At 39.7% G+C, this 19,328-nt stretch overlaps 1 protein-coding gene across 1 annotated transcript in view; it reads right to left on the bottom strand.

The window, feature by feature from the left end:
* Nucleotides 1-18,809, bottom strand: part of AXDND1 (axonemal dynein light chain domain containing 1) — a 106,814-nt gene extending 88,005 nt beyond the window's left edge. Inside the window, exons 1-8 of the mRNA XM_035010691.1 lie at nt 17,334-18,809; nt 15,189-15,361; nt 14,071-14,174; nt 7,796-7,916; nt 6,945-7,030; nt 4,232-4,288; nt 2,957-3,059; nt 1,534-1,655 (exon numbers count right to left, since the gene is read on the bottom strand). Of these exons, the coding sequence (XP_034866582.1) occupies nt 1,534-1,655; nt 2,957-3,059; nt 4,232-4,288; nt 6,945-7,030; nt 7,796-7,916; nt 14,071-14,174; nt 15,189-15,361; nt 17,334-17,427 (860 nt within the window). The 5' untranslated portion in view covers nt 17,428-18,809. The remainder of the gene's footprint in view (nt 1-1,533; nt 1,656-2,956; nt 3,060-4,231; nt 4,289-6,944; nt 7,031-7,795; nt 7,917-14,070; nt 14,175-15,188; nt 15,362-17,333) is intronic.
* Between the last annotated feature and the right edge of the window lie 519 nt (nt 18,810-19,328).

The following is a 19,328-nucleotide window of genomic DNA, read 5'->3' on the forward strand; positions in this document are numbered from 1 at the left end:
TTTGGCTTTGACTTGCCTGCCTGTCTCTTTCTGTCTAGACTTTTGGGATTGGACCCCACCCTATTTTGGCCCCTAGAAGCTAACTCCTGAAATCAGCTGGAAGAGTCCCACTCACCTCTACTCCTCATAAATGGGAAAGTCTGGATCCACCATTAGTCATCTAGCTCCTTTGCTATGCTTCGTCATCTATCCCTCCTAGCTCTGTTCTTAGATTGACAACTCAGACTTCAGTTGTCCCTATCCTTCTTCTAATTTGCATTCTCCAGCTCCTGACGTCTTCCAAGAACTGATTTCTTAGTACCTAATCTTGACAAGTATCTTATTAACAGCTTTGCTCCTCATTTCTCAGCACCATCAGATAGGAAGACTCAGCTTCCATAAGTCAGACAGTGGGCAAATAAGGCAAATTTATATTATTTATTCTCATTCAGGAGAAACACATTCAGAAAGATCTAATAATTTTCCTGTGGTTCCATGGCAAGTAAGCTGCAGATATGTAATTTGAACCCAATATTCTAATTCCACTATTCCTTCCAGGTTTTGTAAAGTACCACAGTCATTCAGAAACATTATAGTTATGATAGTATTTATCATGATCATCTATAATAATTATATGTATTGACCATCTACCTCTGTGCTCTCATTTAACCTCACCACAATCCTGTGAAGCCTCTTGATGCTTGACACAGAGTAGACACTCAGTAAACATCACTGACTGATGAATGAACAAATGGACAAATAAAATTTTTCACAGCAGTTATTATCTGCATCTACAGATGCGAAAACTAAGGCTCACACTTTTGCCAAGGTCACACATCTAGATGTTGATTTGAAACCAGATCAGTCTGTCTCCAGAATCTATACATTTTCTAGTAATTCACATAGCACTTCACTCCCAATCATAAAAGAATATGGTGTCGGGGGGCGCCTGGGTGGCTCAGTCGTTAAGCGTCTGCCTTCGGCCCGGGTCATGATCCCAGGGTCCTGGGATCGAGCCCCGCATTGGGCTCCCTGCTCCGCGGGAAGCCTGCTTCTCCCTCTTCCGCTCCCCCCGCTTTGTGTTCCCTCTCTCGCTGTGTCTCTCTCTGTCAAATAAATAAAATCTTTAAAAAAAAAAAAAGAATATGGTGTCGGGGCCCTTGGATGGCACAGTTGGTTAAGCATCAGACTCTTGATTTCAGCTCAGGTCACTATCTCAGGTTTGTGGGATCGAGCCCCACCCACATCAAGCTCTGCACTCAGCGCACAGTCTGCTTGAGATTGTCTCTCTCCCTCTCCCTCGGCCCCTCCTCCCCTCTCTAAAATAAATAAATCTCAAAAAAAAAAAAAAGAATATGGTGTCAAACATCTCAACAGAAATCATCTTAAGGAAGTTCTCAACTATTATATTTTTACTATAGAAAATAGAAATGCAATTCAGTTCCTTATTATCAATAGAATAAAGAAGGGAACTTTTGTGATCTTCTCAAAAGCAGATATAAACATAATTGTAATATAAAACTCAAACCGGGATATTCCAGCAATAGCTCTAACCTGATTTTGGACAGTAGTTCTCCTCTATCTGCACAATCCACACTGACTTGTCGAATAAGTTCATGAAATACTGTATTGTAAATGGTCTGTTCCTTCCTCAATACATGTAGTAGTTTGTGCATCTGGCAGAAGATAAGGAATATCATCAGTATTTATTACTGTCTTATCAGTAAAAAATCATTTTAGGAAGTAAATACTCTGAATGTGAATGTTTTAGAAACACCTTGATAATTTATTTCACTTACATTTTTCTTTATAAATATATCTACAAAAATGATATATTATTTTTAAAATATAAATATAAAAATATAATATATTTTTTAAAGTATGTTTAATCATGTACCTCTTTACATGATGCACTGAGAAGGTCACAGTATCACTTCTATATCATCCCCGCCAAAAATACATAACCTGAATCTAATCATGAGTACACACCAGACAAACCAAAATTGAGGAACATTCTACAGAATAACTGGCATATGCTCTTCCAAATATCAATGTCAAGAAAAACAAGGAACTGTTTCAGAATATAGTTGTCTAATGGAACATGACACATGAAAGCACTATGTGATCCTGGGATCCTGAAACAGAGGGGACAAGAGCTATAAAAACCATTATAGGTACAACTGATAAAATTTGAAATTTGAATATGGACAGGTAATACCAACACATCAATGTTAAATTTCCTGATTTTGATTAACTATATTATGGATATATTAGAGAATATCCTTATCCATAGGAAACATACCCTGTAATGTTTGCATGATGTCACCAGCTTACTGTAAAATGGTTAGGAAAAACTATACATATGGAGATATGTATGTAAAGAGGAAGAGAGAATGATAAAGCAAGTAGGGCACAATGTAAATTATTAGTGAATCTGGGTAAAGCTTACATAGGAATGCCTTATACTGAACTTGTCTTTAAGTTTCAAATTCTGTAAAAATAAAAATTTACAAAACAAAAGAGGAAGAGCCCTCATAAAGAAAAATATCTGTATCTCTGTAAGGTTGAAAGAGCTTTTTCATTAATGAAATAAAAATTTTAAAAGGTAAGAAAGCATGGTTTAATTGGCAATGTTTTTTAGTGGTACATAAAATAATAAAGGTCTTATACTTAATGGTACTTTATAGTCAATGAAATACAGTAATAATAATACCAACAATTATACAGTGTTTGCTACATGCCCAGCACTATTCTAAGCCCTTTATATTCATATGTCATTTAATCTCCACAACAACCCTATGAGGTAGGTATTATTATTACCTCTAATTTAAAGATGAGTAAATTGAGACACAAATACATTAAGTGAGTTGCCCAAGGTCACTAGCTAATAAATGGCAGGGCCAGGATTCTAATCCAGACATTCTGGTTCCAGAATGTATGCTCTCAACCACTAGGTTACATTGATCTTTGCAATTACCTTGGTTGGCCCTGTATATTCCTGATTTTCCACACCAGCCCTCTCTAGCATAGCATCCATCACATCATTCAGCTGGACCACTTCTACTCTTTTATTAGGTTTCCTAAAAGATTAAGGTGACAGACTTATGTAATTAAGTGTTATAACAGGTTATCCTCAAATGACAAAAAGAATATAATATATACAAAATGTATATACTATGGAATATTAATGGGTTTTTTTTTTTGTTTTTTTTTTTTTAGGGAGAGCGAGCTGGAGGAGGAAGGACAAAGGGAGAGGGAGAGAAGCCCCAAGCAGACTCCCCATTGAGTGTGGAGCCCAACCTAGGGCTCAATCCCAGGACCTGAAGATCATGACCTGAGTGAAACCAAGAGGTCACCCAACGGACTGAGCCACCCAGGTGCCCATGGAATATTAATGGTATTTCAAAGCATTAGCCCTGTATGTACTGATCTAGTGGATTATAGCAGTAATAAAATTTTTAAAAAAAGAAAAAGGGAGGCGCCTGGGTGGCTCAGTCGTTTAGCATCTGCCTTCGGCTCAGGTCATGATCCCAGGATCCTGGGATCGAGCCCCGCATCGGGCTCCCCACTCTGCGGGAAGCCTGCTTCTCCCTCTCCCACTCCCCCTGCTTGTGTTCCCTCTCGCTATGTCTCTCTCTGTCAAACAAATAAATAAAATCTTTAAAAAATAAAAAAGAAAAGGAAAATGTAAATAGTATGATCCTCTTTGTAAATAAAATAATGCTTCCTTCCAAAAATTCTATATACCTAGTGTGCAGGATTGTAAAAACATAGAATAAATATGGAGAGATAAATACCAAGCTGTTAGTATTGGTTACTTCACAATGTAAGTATGTAAGTGAAGAAAAAGGACAATGGAGAGATAAGAAAAAAAAAAAAAAGACTGTAGCAAACAATCTGCTGTACAACATTGTGCCTAGATTGAATGATACTGTATTGAAAACTTAAAAATTTGTTAAGAAGACAGATTTCATGTTAAGTGTTCCTACCACAACAAAATAAAATTTTAGAAAAAAAAAATTTTTAACTGTAAAAAAAAATATGTTATAGTACTTAAATATTATTATAAACGTGAAAATTGAAAACATTGATTAGATGATGGAATTGTGGACACTTATTATCTTGGGTTTCTGCTATAATTTTAATATTTTCTATGCAATAAAGTACTAAAAAATACATATGTATATTAAAATACATATTCACATGTATATGTTCCTTCTGAGAAATACTTTCAAAAATAAACTGTACTTACATGGATGGGAAGAGCAATAGCCTGTTTTCACTATCTGTGAGGAGAGTAGTATATTTGCTGCAATAAATAAGACAGATAAATATTATTGTAAGAAAATTAACTGGCCTGTTTATCACATATCACAACATGATAAACCTAAGACCTCAAAAATTGGGAAGCTTGGAGGCAATCAAAAAGGTCTATCATTTTACCCACAAGATCATACCAAGGCATCTACAGACACAGATGTAATGACATTTATCATATTTGGAATATTATTAGTAAAGAAGTTTTTTTTTTTAAGATTTTTTTTTTTTTAAAGATTTTATTTATTTGAGAGCGAGAATGAGAGACAGCATGAGAGGGAGGAGGGTTAGAGGGAGAAGCAGACCCCCCACTGAGCAGGGAGCCTGATGCGGGACTCGATCCCGGGACTCCAGGATCATGACCTGAGCCGAAGGCAGTCGCCCAACCAACTGAGCCACCCAGGCGCCCTTTTTTTTTTTTGAGAGAGAGAGAATGAGAGAGAACATATGAGAGGGGGTAGGGTCAGAGGGCAAAGCAGACTCCCTGCCAAGCAGGGAGCCCGATGCGGGACTCGATCCCTGGACTCCAGGATCATGACCTGAGCCGAAGGCAGTCACTTAACCAACTGAGCCACCCAGGCGCCCTTTAGTAAAGAAGTTTTAATAACATTCTTCATATGTGACAATATGAACATTTCCTTAGTTCATTTTTTTAAATGCCTTTTCAAAGGTGGAAGGATGTTCTAAGAACTCTGAAGTCAACAAAGTTAAATGAATAAACAGGTTATAAAATTAATAAGCAGAGATGAAGCTAGAACCCAGTTTTCCTAACTCCCAGCCAAATCTGTCCTCTGAAAGTGCTCATTTCCACCTAAATGAGTATCACAGTGAGAACCACACGGTAATCCTAATTCATTATTATTTATGTAACATTTTTCTTCCCCTTGTTAATAAGCATTTCCTTTCGTTCTGCCCCCTACTGGAACTCAGTTGGTTAATAAGGTCCATTTTCAGAATTTAGATCAGTGAAAAATCTCCAGGGACTATAAAGACTCAAAGTTTCAAAAATGAATGAAAGGAACCAGAAACAATGATAGCCCAGGCACAATGAGCATGCCTACCACCCAGATCTTGATTTCTAAGTACCATTCTCCACTAAAAGGAATCAGTACTCCCTGGAGAAGTGACATAGCTCATTCCACAGCTGGAGTTGGGAAATATAAGATGAACCTGGAAATCTTATTGAGTCAGAAAATAAGGAAACAAAGAATAATGGCGACATGTCCAAAGAACATAAGAGCCAGCTCAGAGGAGCTAACATTGGCCAAATCTAAAAATTTTTGAACATATAAATAATCATAGTAAGGATGCCTGGGTGGCTCAGTCGGTTAAGCTGAGTCTGCCTTCAGCTCAGGTCATGATCCCCAGGTCCTAGAATCAAGTCCCACATAGGGTTCCTTGCTCAGCTGGTAGCCTGCTTCTCCCTCTGCTCGTGCTCTCTCTCCCTCTCTCTCTGACAAATAAATAAAATCTTTTAAAAAAAATAATCATAGTAAAGAACTATAACCCACAGAAAAAAAATAGAAATCCATGAATTCATATGGTAAAATGCTAACTAATAAACAGAGAAGAAATGATGAAGCTAAAAAAGTCATCAAAAAGATCTATAACTGGTAGGTTGCTAGGAAATATACACTGAAGTATTTGGTGGTAAAGGGTCATATCTCCAACTTACTCTTGAATAATTTTAATGTGTGTGTGTATATCAAAGCAAATAAGGCAAAATGTAAATAGTTAAAACAGAGAGTACATGAGAGTTGCTTCCCATATTTTTGTAACATTTTTATAATTTTGAAATTATATAAAAATTAAAAGTTCCCCCAAAATGAATTCCATTTAGTTCTTTTTGACAAAATATTATTCTGAAACCCACTATCATAAGGAATGCCATGTGTATTGAAAAAGTAAAAAGAGGGCGCCTGGGTGGCTCAGTTGGTTAAGCGACTGCCTTCGGCTCAGGTCATGATCCTGGAGTCCCTGGATCGAGTCCCGCATCGGGCTCCCTGCTCGGCAGGGAGTCTGCTTCTCCCTCTGACCCTCACCCCTCTCATGTGCTCTCTCTCATTCTCTCTCAAATAAATAAATAAATAAAATCTTAAAAAAAAAAAAAAGAAAAAGTAAAAGTAAAAAGAGTGACAGCCTCTGGAGATTTTATTATAAAACCTTACTCCATAATTCTAGTTTTTTACACTATGAAACATTCAAACGTTGTTTCAGAAAATACAAGGAAGATCCCATTTTCAATGACATAAGCAGGAAACAAAGAAAACTGGAGATGACTAGTGTGAAGGCTGGATCCAAGCCCTAGAGTGTGCCTTATGAGACATCAACTCAGAGGGCTACTTTCCTTTGTCTCTTTGGCCACTACCCAAAACCATTCCTAAGGAGGCCTAGGTGAGCATTCAGAACACAGATCCACTTCTTTAATTGAAAATTAAATAGTAGGAAAAGACAGAGAACATTTTGATTACTAAAATCCCAAACTCTTTTCAATAAGACATTTTCATTCTTAAATTTAGGATGGAAGGCCAAATGTTTCCTTATTTCAATGTAGATATTATCTAGGAACTGTTCTCAGGTTCCTCTATGTCTAAGGAGGGGGAAACAGTTCCACTTGTCAGATATTCAGGATATACTATGGTACTCACTCATCATAACACTCCAAACCTGAAACTCCTGTATTTGACACAATATGAAATTCTTCAGGAAGCAAAGTATCTGTTAGTTTCTTTGGCTTAAAAAGAAAGAAGGACAAGAATGAAAACATTAGTAAATGAAAAAAGTTGGATTGCATAAATCAACATTCCTATCCCAAAGGGATACTATTTATTAAGAGGTTTGATTATAGAAATAACAGTATTAGTAATATGGACCATAGGACATAATAAAAAACATTTAGCAGAGCACACATTTAAAAAATAACCATGAATTAAAGAACAACCTTGGTTTTAGTATTATTCACACATGTTCCACACATTCAGTAATCCATTGACTCTTTAAAATTCAATAGGAGGGGTGACTGGGTGGTTCAGTTGGTTAAACATCTGCCTTCACCTCAGGTCATGATCTCAGGGTTCTGGGATTGAGCCCAGCATCAGGCTCCCTGCTCAGTGGGGAGCCTGCTTCTCCCTCTCCTTCCCACAAGTGCTCTCTGTTGCTATCTCTGTTTCTCTCTCAAATAAATAAATAAAAATAAAAAATAAATAAAATTCAATAGCAATTTAAAATTTACCTTAGCAACATGCCAAAAATAAGAATTTTACAACTTTGAACTGTAAATTAAAAAAAAAAATCTAGTCTTCTATAATGTATTTCTAGATTAAAGTGGGTTACTGTAGTTTGAAAAATGGCTTAAAATAAGGTATCATAGAAACTTTCCCACTAAATACTTTTTCCTAGAAATAATTAGAAAGTGTTACAGCACAGCATTGCTTTATATTTTTAAGGAAATGATTTTTAAAAATTAGAGGGAGAGGAAATTATTTGTCAAATACTTTACCTTATGAGGCACAATGACACCATCATGTGACTGTAATGAACGTTCCAAACATGGGGGACAAAGCGAACTCTCCCTGGCCTCTCCTTTAACATATTTAACATCGTACAGAAAAGAAATATCCCTAAAAATAAGAAAAATATATTTACAAAATATTCTGTCTGGCTACTGGATAAGAGTGGGTAAGATCCACATACATCTTCTAGTGGATGAAAAGGGGCACAAAACCAGTCTCCTTACTTCATACTTCACTAAGACAGCAGAAGCATTAGACAAGAGCCACCCCCACCCCATTATTCCTCTTCTCCACCTCATATTTCTCCTTCACATCACAAATCCTTTCCCTTCCTTCAACCTCGGGTGAAAATGTATTCTCTTCCCCAGGGTTATTTCCTCCACTGATGTCCTTGATTTCATCTTTACCCACATCCTTTGGGATCTCATTCTACCAATCTACTTTCTGTATATTTCCCCCTCCCTTGGAATATTCCCTTTGATCTATAACTCAAGTCTTTTCCCCTTCTAAAAGTCCTTCCTTGACCATGTTATCAGGATCTATCTATCAACCGATCTCTCACTTTCCGTTAATCAGATTTCTTGAAATTTCCCCGCAATCTAATTTCAATCACTATCTCTCTTCTGAAACCACTCTAGAAATCTGATGACTTTCTACTGCTAAGTCATCAGCTCTTCTCTTCCACTGCTTCCCTGTAATATTTCCCAGGGTTGATCATCTCTTTTTTAAAAACACTATCCTCTCCTCTATCTCTGTGCTACTGGACTCCTGGTTCTTTTGCCTTAACCTCTCCTTCTTGGACTCCTCTGTGACTTCCTGTCTACTAAATGGAAATGCCCTGCAACATTATGGCCTCATCTCTCTGTCTTCTTTCCCTATACTTTCTCTCTTGGCAATACCATGCAAATCTCACCTTATCACATTTGTTATCACATTTTTTACCTCTACATACACTGAATAATCCTCCCTCCATTCTAACTCTCCACCCTCCTATCCTCACTAATTCTGTCAGGAAGTACTACCACTCTATCCATCAAAAGCTCAGCATACATAATTGATTCCTTCCCATCCATTGCCCTAAATTCCCACCCACCACTAACACTTATAAATTTCATAGTCACCCTCATAGCATTCTAGCATTGACCCTGTTGTCTCTTGCCAATGCCAAATCACTAGTCCAAGCTATCCCTACTTTTTACGTGGCTCTCAAGTCTCTCTAGTACATTCTACACACTTCTGCCAATTCACCTTCCTATAGCAGTTATAATCACGCCACTTACTGCACGTGATTTTCACATGTCTCTGCCCCTCCCCCAATTGCAATTGGTATAGCCATTATGATAAATAGTATGGAGCTTCCTCAAAAAAATAAGAAATAGAACTACCATATGACCCAGCAATCCCACTTCTGGGTTTATATCCAAAGGAAATGAATCTGGATCTTGACAAAATATCTGCACTCCCATGTTCAGATTATTCATTATTCACAATAGCCCAGACATGGAAAAAACCTAAATGTCCACTGATGAATGAATGAATAAATAAAGAAAATGTGTATATATAGACAATGGAATGGAATGTTATTCAGCCTTTAAAAATGAAATCCTGCCATTTGTGACAGCATGGATGAAGCTGGAGAACACTGTGCCAAGTGAAATAAGCCAGACAAAGACAAATATTTTATGACTTCATTTATATGTCAGATGAGCGCATGGGGAAAGAGGGGAAAATGAGATGTTAGTCCAAAAGTACAAAGTTTCAGTTATGCAAGATGAATGAGTTCTGGAGATCTAATGTATAGCACGGTGATGATAGTTAGCAATACTGTGTTATATATTTGAAATCTGCTAAGAGAATAGATCTGAAATTTAATCTGCTTACCACATGCATATAAACTCACAGATACACACAAATGATAATTATACAGTTATTTAGCTTGACTGTGATCTTTTTACAATGTATACATTTATGAAAACATCAAGTTGTATACCTTAAATATACACAATTTTTGTGTCAAAGATATACCAATAAAGTTTTTTTTAATCAAGTTTTTTTTTAAAAGTTGCTCTCAGGATGATGGGACATTAGTCACTATCACACCAATAACTGCTAGAGATTGGCCAATATAACTTTGTTAGCTAAAAACAATGAATGAGGGGCGCCTGGGTGGCTCAGCCATTAAGCATCTGCCTTCAGCTCAGGTCATAATCCCAGGGTCCTGGGATCAAGCCCAGCATCGGGCTCCCTGCTCCGCGGGAAGCCTGCTTCTCCCTCTCCCACACCCCCTGCTTGTGTTCTCTCTCTCGCTGTGTCTTTCTCCGTCAAATAAATAAATAAAATCTTTTAAAAATAAAACATAAAAACAATGAATGGTTCATATATATACATAGGTACACATACACATCTTTGTAAAGGAAATGTTGGTTTGGTAACTGTCATTCAAATTTTCTCAAAAAGTAACTATAGGACACTTTTATATTTCTATTATTAAAATTATTGGTTATCTTACTTTATTTTTATTTTTTTATCTTTATTTTTAGAGGAAACATTTGGTTTGTTTGTTAATTTTTCATTAAAAAATAATCTGTTTTGGGGCTCCTGGGTGGCTCAGTCATTAGGCGTCTGCTTTCGGCTAGGGTCATGATCCCAGGGTCCTGGGATCAAGTCCCGCATCAGGCTCCCTGCTCAGCCCGGAGCCTGCTTCTCCCTCTGCCTCTGCCCCTCCCCCTGCTTGTGCACTCTTTTTCTCTCTGAGAAATAAATAAATAAAATCTTTAAAAAAATAAAATAAAATAATCTGTTTTATTTCTTATAAAACTCTTGTGGTAAATCACCTGCTTCTACTCCTCTGGAAAATCTATTTTTATTTATAAAAACAAAAAACAAAACAAACTTTGATGCCTACCCATAACACAAAAACTGGTTCCCCCAGATTATCAAACTGAGTTCATACTTCAAATTTTTCTTCAGATCATCACTGGCTATGTTCATAAATAAGCATGTCTTTTATCTGAAGTTGTCAAGGAATGAAGTATTTCAGAGAGATCGATTTTCCAAATAACTGAGGTATGCTTTAAAAAACATTGTCTTTCTAAAATGTATTTAAAACGTGGCAGCTTTCTTAAACAGAGTATACATAACACAAAGTAATCTTTTCTTGACAATTCAGGTAATGACTTACGAAGTTAGAAGTGTCCTGAGGACAGTCTGGTTATGTTTCTGAAACCTAAGTCAGTACTGGAATATGGCAGGCCCTGGTGGGTGTTGGGTCCCTCTTTGGGTTGGAAGGGTTGGAAAGCACTTTCCCAGACACCCTTGCAGCTAGGGTTCTGGGTGAGAACTACGTTCCGCAAGTAGATGCACATTTGCAAGATTTCAGGAGTGGAATTGCTGGGTCATCTGGTAAGCATATGTTTAAATTTTTGAGGAACTGCCAAACTGTTTTCCAAAGAGGCTGCTCCATTTTACATTCCCACCAGCAATGTATGACGCTTCCGATGTCCCTACATCCTCACAAATGCTTGTTATTGTCTGCTTTTCGACTATGGTCATCTTAGTAGGTGTGAAATAATATCTCTTCATGGTTTAATTTGCATTTCCTTACGGCTAATGATGTTGAGCAGCTTTTCATGTGCATATTGGCCATTTTTACCTTCTTTGGACTCTTGAACTCTTGTGGCAACCTTGCAGGTAGTAGCATGCATGGTAGGTTAATCCCACCCTGTTCTGAGAGTTATTCCCAAAAGTATTGCTTCATATTTTCTCCTTTAGCTCTCCTGGCAATTTTGTAAATACTCAATTTACTGTTTAAAATAGGTTTTATTGGGGCTCCTGGGTGGCTCAGTCGTTAAGCGTCTGCCTTCAGCTCAGGTCATGATCCCAGGGTCCTGGGATTGAGCCCCGCATCGGGCTCCCTGCTCAGCAGGAAGCCTGCCTCTCCCTCTCCCACTCCCCCTGCTTGCGTTCCCTCTCTCGCTGTGTCTCTGTCAAATAAATAAATAAAATCTTTAAAAAATAATAAAAAATAAAATAGGTTTTATTTTCTGCACTGAACTCTGACTGATAAAGCTGTTGAAAAATATTACTCAGAGGCTATTTGCTGGGATGTTTTATATTTTACTGCTGTGCTCTAAATATTTAAGGTTGCTAGACATAGTAGTATTTATTATACTCTTAACCTAACTCTATAACCTCTTGTTATAAATACTATTAGTTATACATACATGTGTTAATCTTCTACTGGTGCCATAAAAATTACCACAACTTTAGCAGCTTAAGCAACACAAATTTATTATGTTATAGTTCTCTAAGTCAGAAGTCCAACACAGGTCTCACAGACTAAAATCAAGGTGTCGACAAGGCTGTATTCCTTTCTGGATGCTCTAAGGGAAGATCCATTTCTGTGCCCATTGGAGTTGTTAACAGAACTCAATTCCTTGCAGTTCTAGGACTGAGATCCCTGTTTCCTTGATGGTTGCCAGCTGAGGGCCATACCCAGCTTCTAGAGGCCAACAGTAGTTCTTAGCTTGTGTCCTCCCTTCCTCCATCTTCAAAGCCAGCAAGTGTAGGCTGAATTCCTTCTCTCTCATACTTCCACTGTGTCCTCCTCCTTCTCTGACCTGTTCAACTTCCTTCTTTTTCCACTTCAAAGACTCAGGCAATTAGGTTGGGCCCATCCCGAGAATCCAAGTTAATCTCACCATCTCATGGTCCTTAACCTTAATCACATCTGCAAAGTCTCTTTGGTTACGTAAGGTATGTATTCAAGTTCTGAGGTACACCAAGAACATTTTGCGGGGAGGCTATTATCCTGCTTACCACAATACAGATCTTCACAGTTTAAAAATTCCAAGTGAGAAGTCATTTGACATTAAAACTTTAATACTGGGTTATTCCTGCATTCAGATATAGCTTATTATTTTTTCAAAGTACTTCAAACATTTCATAACTACTAATTATAACTAGTGATAATTATAACCATAATCTGAAGGTATAAAATAAAATACGATACTTTGACACCAAAGCCCCAGGACACAAAAGGTAATAGCCCAAGTTCCTGCCACCTTTTCTAGCACTGAGACATACCTGAGTAATAACAGCTTTTATTTATTTATTTATTTATTTATTTATTTATTTATTATAAAGATTTTATTTATTTATTTGAGAGAGAGAGAATGAGAGACAGAGAGCACGAGAGGGAGGAGGGTCAGAGGGAGAAGCAGACTCCCCGCCGAGCAGGGAGCCCGATGCGGGACTCGATCCCGGGACTCCAGGATCATGACCTGAGCCGAAGGCAGTCGCTTAACCAACTGAGCCACCCAGGCGCCCAATAACAGCTTATATTTAAATAGCACTGTACAGGGGCATCTAGCTGGTCAGTCAGTGGAGCACGTGCCTCTTGATCTCAGGGTCGTGAGTTCGAGCCCCATGATGGGTGTAGAGCTTACATACATACATACATACATACATACAAAGTACTGCCCATTATTTCCTTTAAAATATGTGTTTTACAATATCTCCGGGAGGTCCACAAAATGGAGCAAGTCTATTATTCCCTTTTTACAAATGAGAAAATAGAACTCAGAAAGACTAAATAACCTACCCATGTATTAATATGCTTATTATTACATATTAATGTGTCATTAATGTGTCATAATATTACATATTATTTCTTTCAGATGAAGTGATATCTCATGAGGGGCATGCAACTGATAAATGGACTACACATAGAAAATGAGCTGGTCACAATCTTCACAGGGAAACCCAGGACATTCATAATATTTTTAGGAATGACATAAAAACAACAAATAGTATTTGCTGATTTGATCGAAAGGTGAAGCGTTCACTTTGAGAAAAACCAAGGAGTAAGCACTTGCTTTTCAAGGTTTTCATGAAGCTATGTTACCTCACTCTTCTTAAATGTACAGATGAAAGAGGCACTATGAGACACTCTGCCTCTGGGATCTTGTCCTTTTTACTAGAGTACAACAAGGGACAGAAGAGTAAGTGGACAAGGACACAAAGGCATGCATAAAGCAAATCTTAACAAAGCAAAAGCCAGTAGAGTTAATAATCCTACACACAGAAGGGTGGTCTTGTGTCTTCTTCAGATTGTTTTCTGATTCATCAAAGATACTGTAAGCTTCAAATTTAAAATCTTTGATTCTATGATTTTTTTCAACTGTGCCCCTCCCAAAGAAATGAGAAAAAATGAGAAAACAACTCTATTCATCGGCATCTACCCTACATCTGCCTTCTTTACCTTCCAGCACCAGTTAAGGAAACAGGATGGTCAATCAGGTATTTGAACTTATTTCTTCTGACAGGGTGATACCAGACTTGGTCAGCCGGACGCAGAAGTGTACCCTAAGAAAAAGCAAATACATGAATATACAGCAGAGGGAGCTCTAGTCAAATGAAATCTGTTAATCCTTTGGAATGTTTACATTAAAGGCATTTGGATAGTCTATGGAAAAAAGAGAGAGCAGAATGCTTAATCAATACAATGGAGAAAAACTGAAACTGGGACAATTCAAAAGTGAAAGAAAAATATCAAGACTGACAGTAGTAATAATGATCACTTAGGTAAATCACATTTTAAAAAGCATTTCCTTGGAAACACTGTTGCAAATTATTTTAGTTTTCATTCTAGGAAATGAATTTTAAAGTATTTTGAAAGACAATCAGGAACATATGACACTGGGACGCCTGGGTGCCTCAGTCGTTAAGCATCTGCCTTCAGCTCAGGTCATGATCCCAGGGTCCTGGGATCGAGTCCCGCATTAGGCTTCTTGCTGGGCAGGGAAACTGCTTCTCTCTCTGCCTGCCACTCCCCCTGCTTGTGCTTGCTCTCTCTTTCTGACAAATAAATAAATAAAATCTTAAAAAAAAAAAAAGGAATATATAACATTAAAAAAGAAACAAGCCCAAAATGAAGTCACTTGTGCTAAGCCTCACATCAGCAAACCAACACTTAACACCTTACCTAATGGCAGTTGTGGCATCTCCCAAGAGTGGCATTTTAAGCCAATCAGCTGGAAGTTCCTGATCAGCACTAGAGAGGTAATCAGCCTGATAGGCTCCCACCCTTCCCCAGAAGATGACCTTGCCCAAAATAACCCTTTCTTCTGTTTATGATTTCCTTGTCCCTGCCCCTTTCCGCCAAAAACAGCCCTCTATTTTGTATAGCTTCTCAGAATTCCTTTCCATTTCCTATATGGGATGCTGCCTGACTCATGAATTGTTGAATAAAGCCACTTAGAGCCTCAAATTTACTCAGTTGAATTTTGGTTTTTACAAGAACATGCTCAATAAATACCTAATGAACTGGATACCAAAAAGACATATGTTCCCCAGTTCTTCGTATAGGTATATACTCACCTTTGGGGTTTTAGTTTTCTTAGGGGGCAGTAAGTTTTCAGGACAAGGACCAGCATTGGCTGCATAGGTCAGAGAAAGAAGAACTTCCTCAGGGATGAACTCATTCTGAAGGGATGTAGGAAGGGGTTTTGAACGATCCACCATATTTTTTTTCTCCTTTAGTTCAGGAAGTACTAAGAAAGTAACAGGAAAGAAAAACTTGCTGCAGTTTTTTGTAGTTAGTTGGAAATTCCCAGGCTGCTTCATCAATACTACCTGTATATTTCTAACAGAGCAAACACTGTTTCTGGTTGCCAAGAATAGTTAACAGTACTGAACATCATCTCGTCAAGAAAAAAATGCTCATATTGCCTGCCCTCCTCACACTTTTAACACACACAGTTTCAAAAACTGAGGCACAAAGATGAACCTCCATTATTCCAAATTCAAAGCTGAAAATTAAACTCACATCACCTGCTCAATTAAGTGGAACAGACTTAAAATGACTATTTTCCCTTTGATGTGAAAAGGACAAAAGAAAGTTCCCCTCACAACTGTCAAATTATTTAGTAATTATTTCTATGTAAATCCAAAGGTGAGGATAACTGCATTAATTGGGGCATTTTTAGAGTGGAAGGGATCTGAGTTGGGTTTAAGAGGAAAAGCAGAATTAGGATTGTTGGAAATGAAGAGTGGAATAATCTGAGCAAACCGGCAGAGTCAGAACTGTACCAAGAGTGTTCTATTCAGCCTGAGTAGGGCGGAGGAGTTGTAAAGACAGGGAATGGGAACAAATAGGTAAAGGCCTCCTGTGAAATCAGCCAAGGAGAGTGGGGTTGTGGCTCTTACAGTACTCTCCACTAATCTACGCCCCTCACAAAGTATGGCTTATGTTAATGATATATTTTTGGAATGTTGGTGAGGGGCGTAGATTAGTGGCTTAACAAACTCAACTTTGTTTACATTTCCTTATGCCTCTGTTTCCTACATCACTCATGGAAAAGAGGGTGATGTTAGGGCTCCAGAAAATTGAATTATGGGTCTCTGAAAGTTAGGCTATTGATAAGAATGCTTTTTCCTTGTAAATCACTAAGACATTGGAAAACTGATGGAGACTCATGTCTCGCGGGACTGTGATCTCTATTAGTTAACCGTTTGTTTTTCCGTTCCCTTGGCTTTAGGACAGCCAGCAGTACCTAAGGAATGTCACACACATCCCACCCAGGAGGGGGGCTGGGAGGATTGTGGGCTGTCAGCTTGTGCTTTGCCCTCAGCTTGCTTTCTGCTCCCTCATCATTAATTTCTATAAGGAGGGATCATGCCTTCCTTGTTCACCAGCAAAACTTCTGAAGTTCACATTACCAAATCTCTTTATCTCTTGAATATTTGAAATGGAGTTAAATATCACAAGAAATAGGAAGAAAAAAAAAGCTGGGTGGGGCTTTAGCACAATCTCTAAAAAAAAAAAAAGATGAAGGTGTTGGAGGGAGTTTTGACATAATGGGAGTAGGGATGAGTCTAGCTGATTCTTATTCAGTGCAGATCTGCAGTTATCTCTAGATGAATGAAAATCTTAAGGGAATTCTTGTCATTTAGATATATTGTTAAAACCTGATACAAACTGGTTCCTTACAGTCAGAGCCCAGGTACCAAAAAAAGTAGTTTCATGCAACTACTGGAACTTAAAATAGGGTGAATTTAAAACTATAAAACTAGGGGTGCCTGGGTGCTTCAGTCTGCTGAGCATATGACTCCTGATTTGGGCTCAGGTCATGATTTCAGGGTGGCGAGATCCAGCCATCCCTTGCACCCTGCACTTAGCAGGGGGGTAATGCTTGCGTATTCTCCCTCTCCTTCTGCCGCTCCCCCCACTTTTTCTCCCTCTCTAAAATAAATAAATAAATCTCTAAAAAGAAGTTTTAAAACAATATAAAACTCATCATCATTTGAAAAAAATTAGTCTTCAGGTGGAGTAGTGAGACAGGACTCTGACTCAAAAGTACTATAAAAGGAATGGCTTTTGATTTTATTGAACCAAGTGTATTAGAAAAACGAAACTAATTAAGGTATCCTGAAGTCTCAGACTCAGGGGAACGGGGGAAGGGGCTGTGAGTTCCATCCACGGCCGTGACTACTTGTGTCTGCGGGATCCTTGAAGAACTTTACCTGTCTCCTCCTTGGATGCAGAGACTCTTAATTTCTTGCCCTCAGGTGTTGACAAGGAGGTTAGCAATGTGGAGGGCGTTTTCGGAAGAGACATAACAGTCAAGGCCTCCTACCACTCGCTTTAGTAATTTGAAATATCGCTCCAGAAAGCTATCTTAGAAACAAACCAGCGGCGTACTGGGGTCTGGCCGTGCCGCCACACTGTCCTGCAGGCAAAAAAGGGAGAGAGATCCATTTGGGGCTTATGTTAGGATCAGAGTTTATAATCCATCTAGCTTCGGTTTTCCTTCTTTGGGGAGCCTTCTGTGTTCTCTCAGGTCACCTGACGCGACTGAGAAGCCTGCTCGGGCCCCCCACCGACCGCCGGCCCCACCCGGAGGGGGTCCCCGGCTCCAGACGGGGAGCTCGGGGCCGAGGCCTCGCCCGCACGCAGCGCCCTGGGGCACAGCAGCGCCGCGGAGTCGGGGCAGGGCAGCGTGGGCGCCGGGTCCGCCTCAGAAGTGATGGGAAACAGACACAACTGCTACCGGTAAATTGTGTTTCCCGCCAGACAGCTGGTCGCCTCGCCCTTTTCCGGAGCGCCTGCGTGTCGTCATGGAAACCCAGGACCCCGAGCTTTGGCCGCCCTCACTGGGGGCTGTCTTCAGCGGTGCCGGCGGAGGAGGGCGACTGCTAAAGCCTCCCAACACCCAGGGATGCGGTGGTTCTTCACCACTGCATAGGTTCAGCAGCAATAGAGAACAAACATACTTAATCGGGCCGTTCTCACGGAGTGCGCAAGGGACTCGATCCCGGCGCTTCCGCCCGCAGGTCGTCGCCAGTGCGCAGGCGCCAGCGGTGGCCGGGGTCGCTCTTCCGGCCCCGCGGACGACCTTCGCGGCACCCGGCGCCAGATTGGAGCCCGCCTCCCGGAAGAGATTTGTTTTTCCATTACTCTCTCCCACTTTTTTGTTATTTTTCCTATTTTTCTAAAAGCCAAATCCAAGGCGAAATTAGGTAACCAAAAGCTCTGGGTTCCCATCTGTTCAGGCTTCCTTGCGGATGCTGCCCCTGCCCTTGACCTCTTGGTTAAGTCTCCTTGGGCACTTACGCGCAACCCCCACCCCACCCAGCACGTTCAAGGCCTTCTTAGGTCGAGGATTTTTTTTCGCTGGAGGCAGGGAAGGAGATTGCGCTTTAGGCGGAGTCAACCCAAGAAAAATTGTTGGGGCTTCCCAGAAACCTGTTCTCAGGGAAGAATGGGATAAACAAATTGGCAAGGAAGAGCTGAAACCCCGCCCCTTGCCGCCACCAGGGATCATTTTCTGTTAATATGGAGCCTTGGGGCGCCTGGGTGGTTCAGTCGTCTAAGTGTCTGCTTTGGGCTCAGGTCATGATCTCAGGGTCCTGGGATCCAGCCCCACATCGGGATCCCTGCTCAGGGAGAGCCTGCTTCTTACCCCTGCTCGCGCTCACTCTACACTTGTTAGAGCCCTAGCAATATTATGAACAAATTCCCTAATACCGCTCACTCCCTTAAAAAAAAAAAAAAGATGAAACCTTAATGCCAAATAGTACGAGTGGAATCCCAGTGTCTAGATGACTCTGGTCTGGCAAATAAATTTTAGAAGGGAAGATAACTTGTTCAACGGTCCTACTCCTTAGGACCAAGCACAGTGCCTGGCCCAAACTACCTGGTGTTTGAAAATCAACTGGCCAGTTCTGCTCCTGTGCTGATGGATTCGGTCTCTGGTTTCTGATTTTCAGGATAATAGCAATGATAATAGCAACGAAAAAATATGAGCGAAGTGTTAAAAATAAAAACACAAAATCTTGTGTGCCTGGGTGGCTCATTCGGTTAAGTATCTGGCTCTTGGGTTTCAGCTCAGGCCATGATCTCATGGGTGGTGGGAGCTCTGCAATGTGGGGGAGGGAGTTCAGCTTGAAGATTCACTCCCTGTCCCTCCCCTTCCCCCTCACGCTCTCTGTAAACACACACACACACACACACACACA

The sequence above is a fragment of the Mirounga leonina genome, unplaced genomic scaffold, assembly GCF_011800145.1.
Source record: "Mirounga leonina isolate KUSES-001 unplaced genomic scaffold, KU_Mleo_1.0 Mir_154, whole genome shotgun sequence".
Classification (NCBI taxonomy): domain Eukaryota; kingdom Metazoa; phylum Chordata; class Mammalia; order Carnivora; family Phocidae; genus Mirounga; species Mirounga leonina.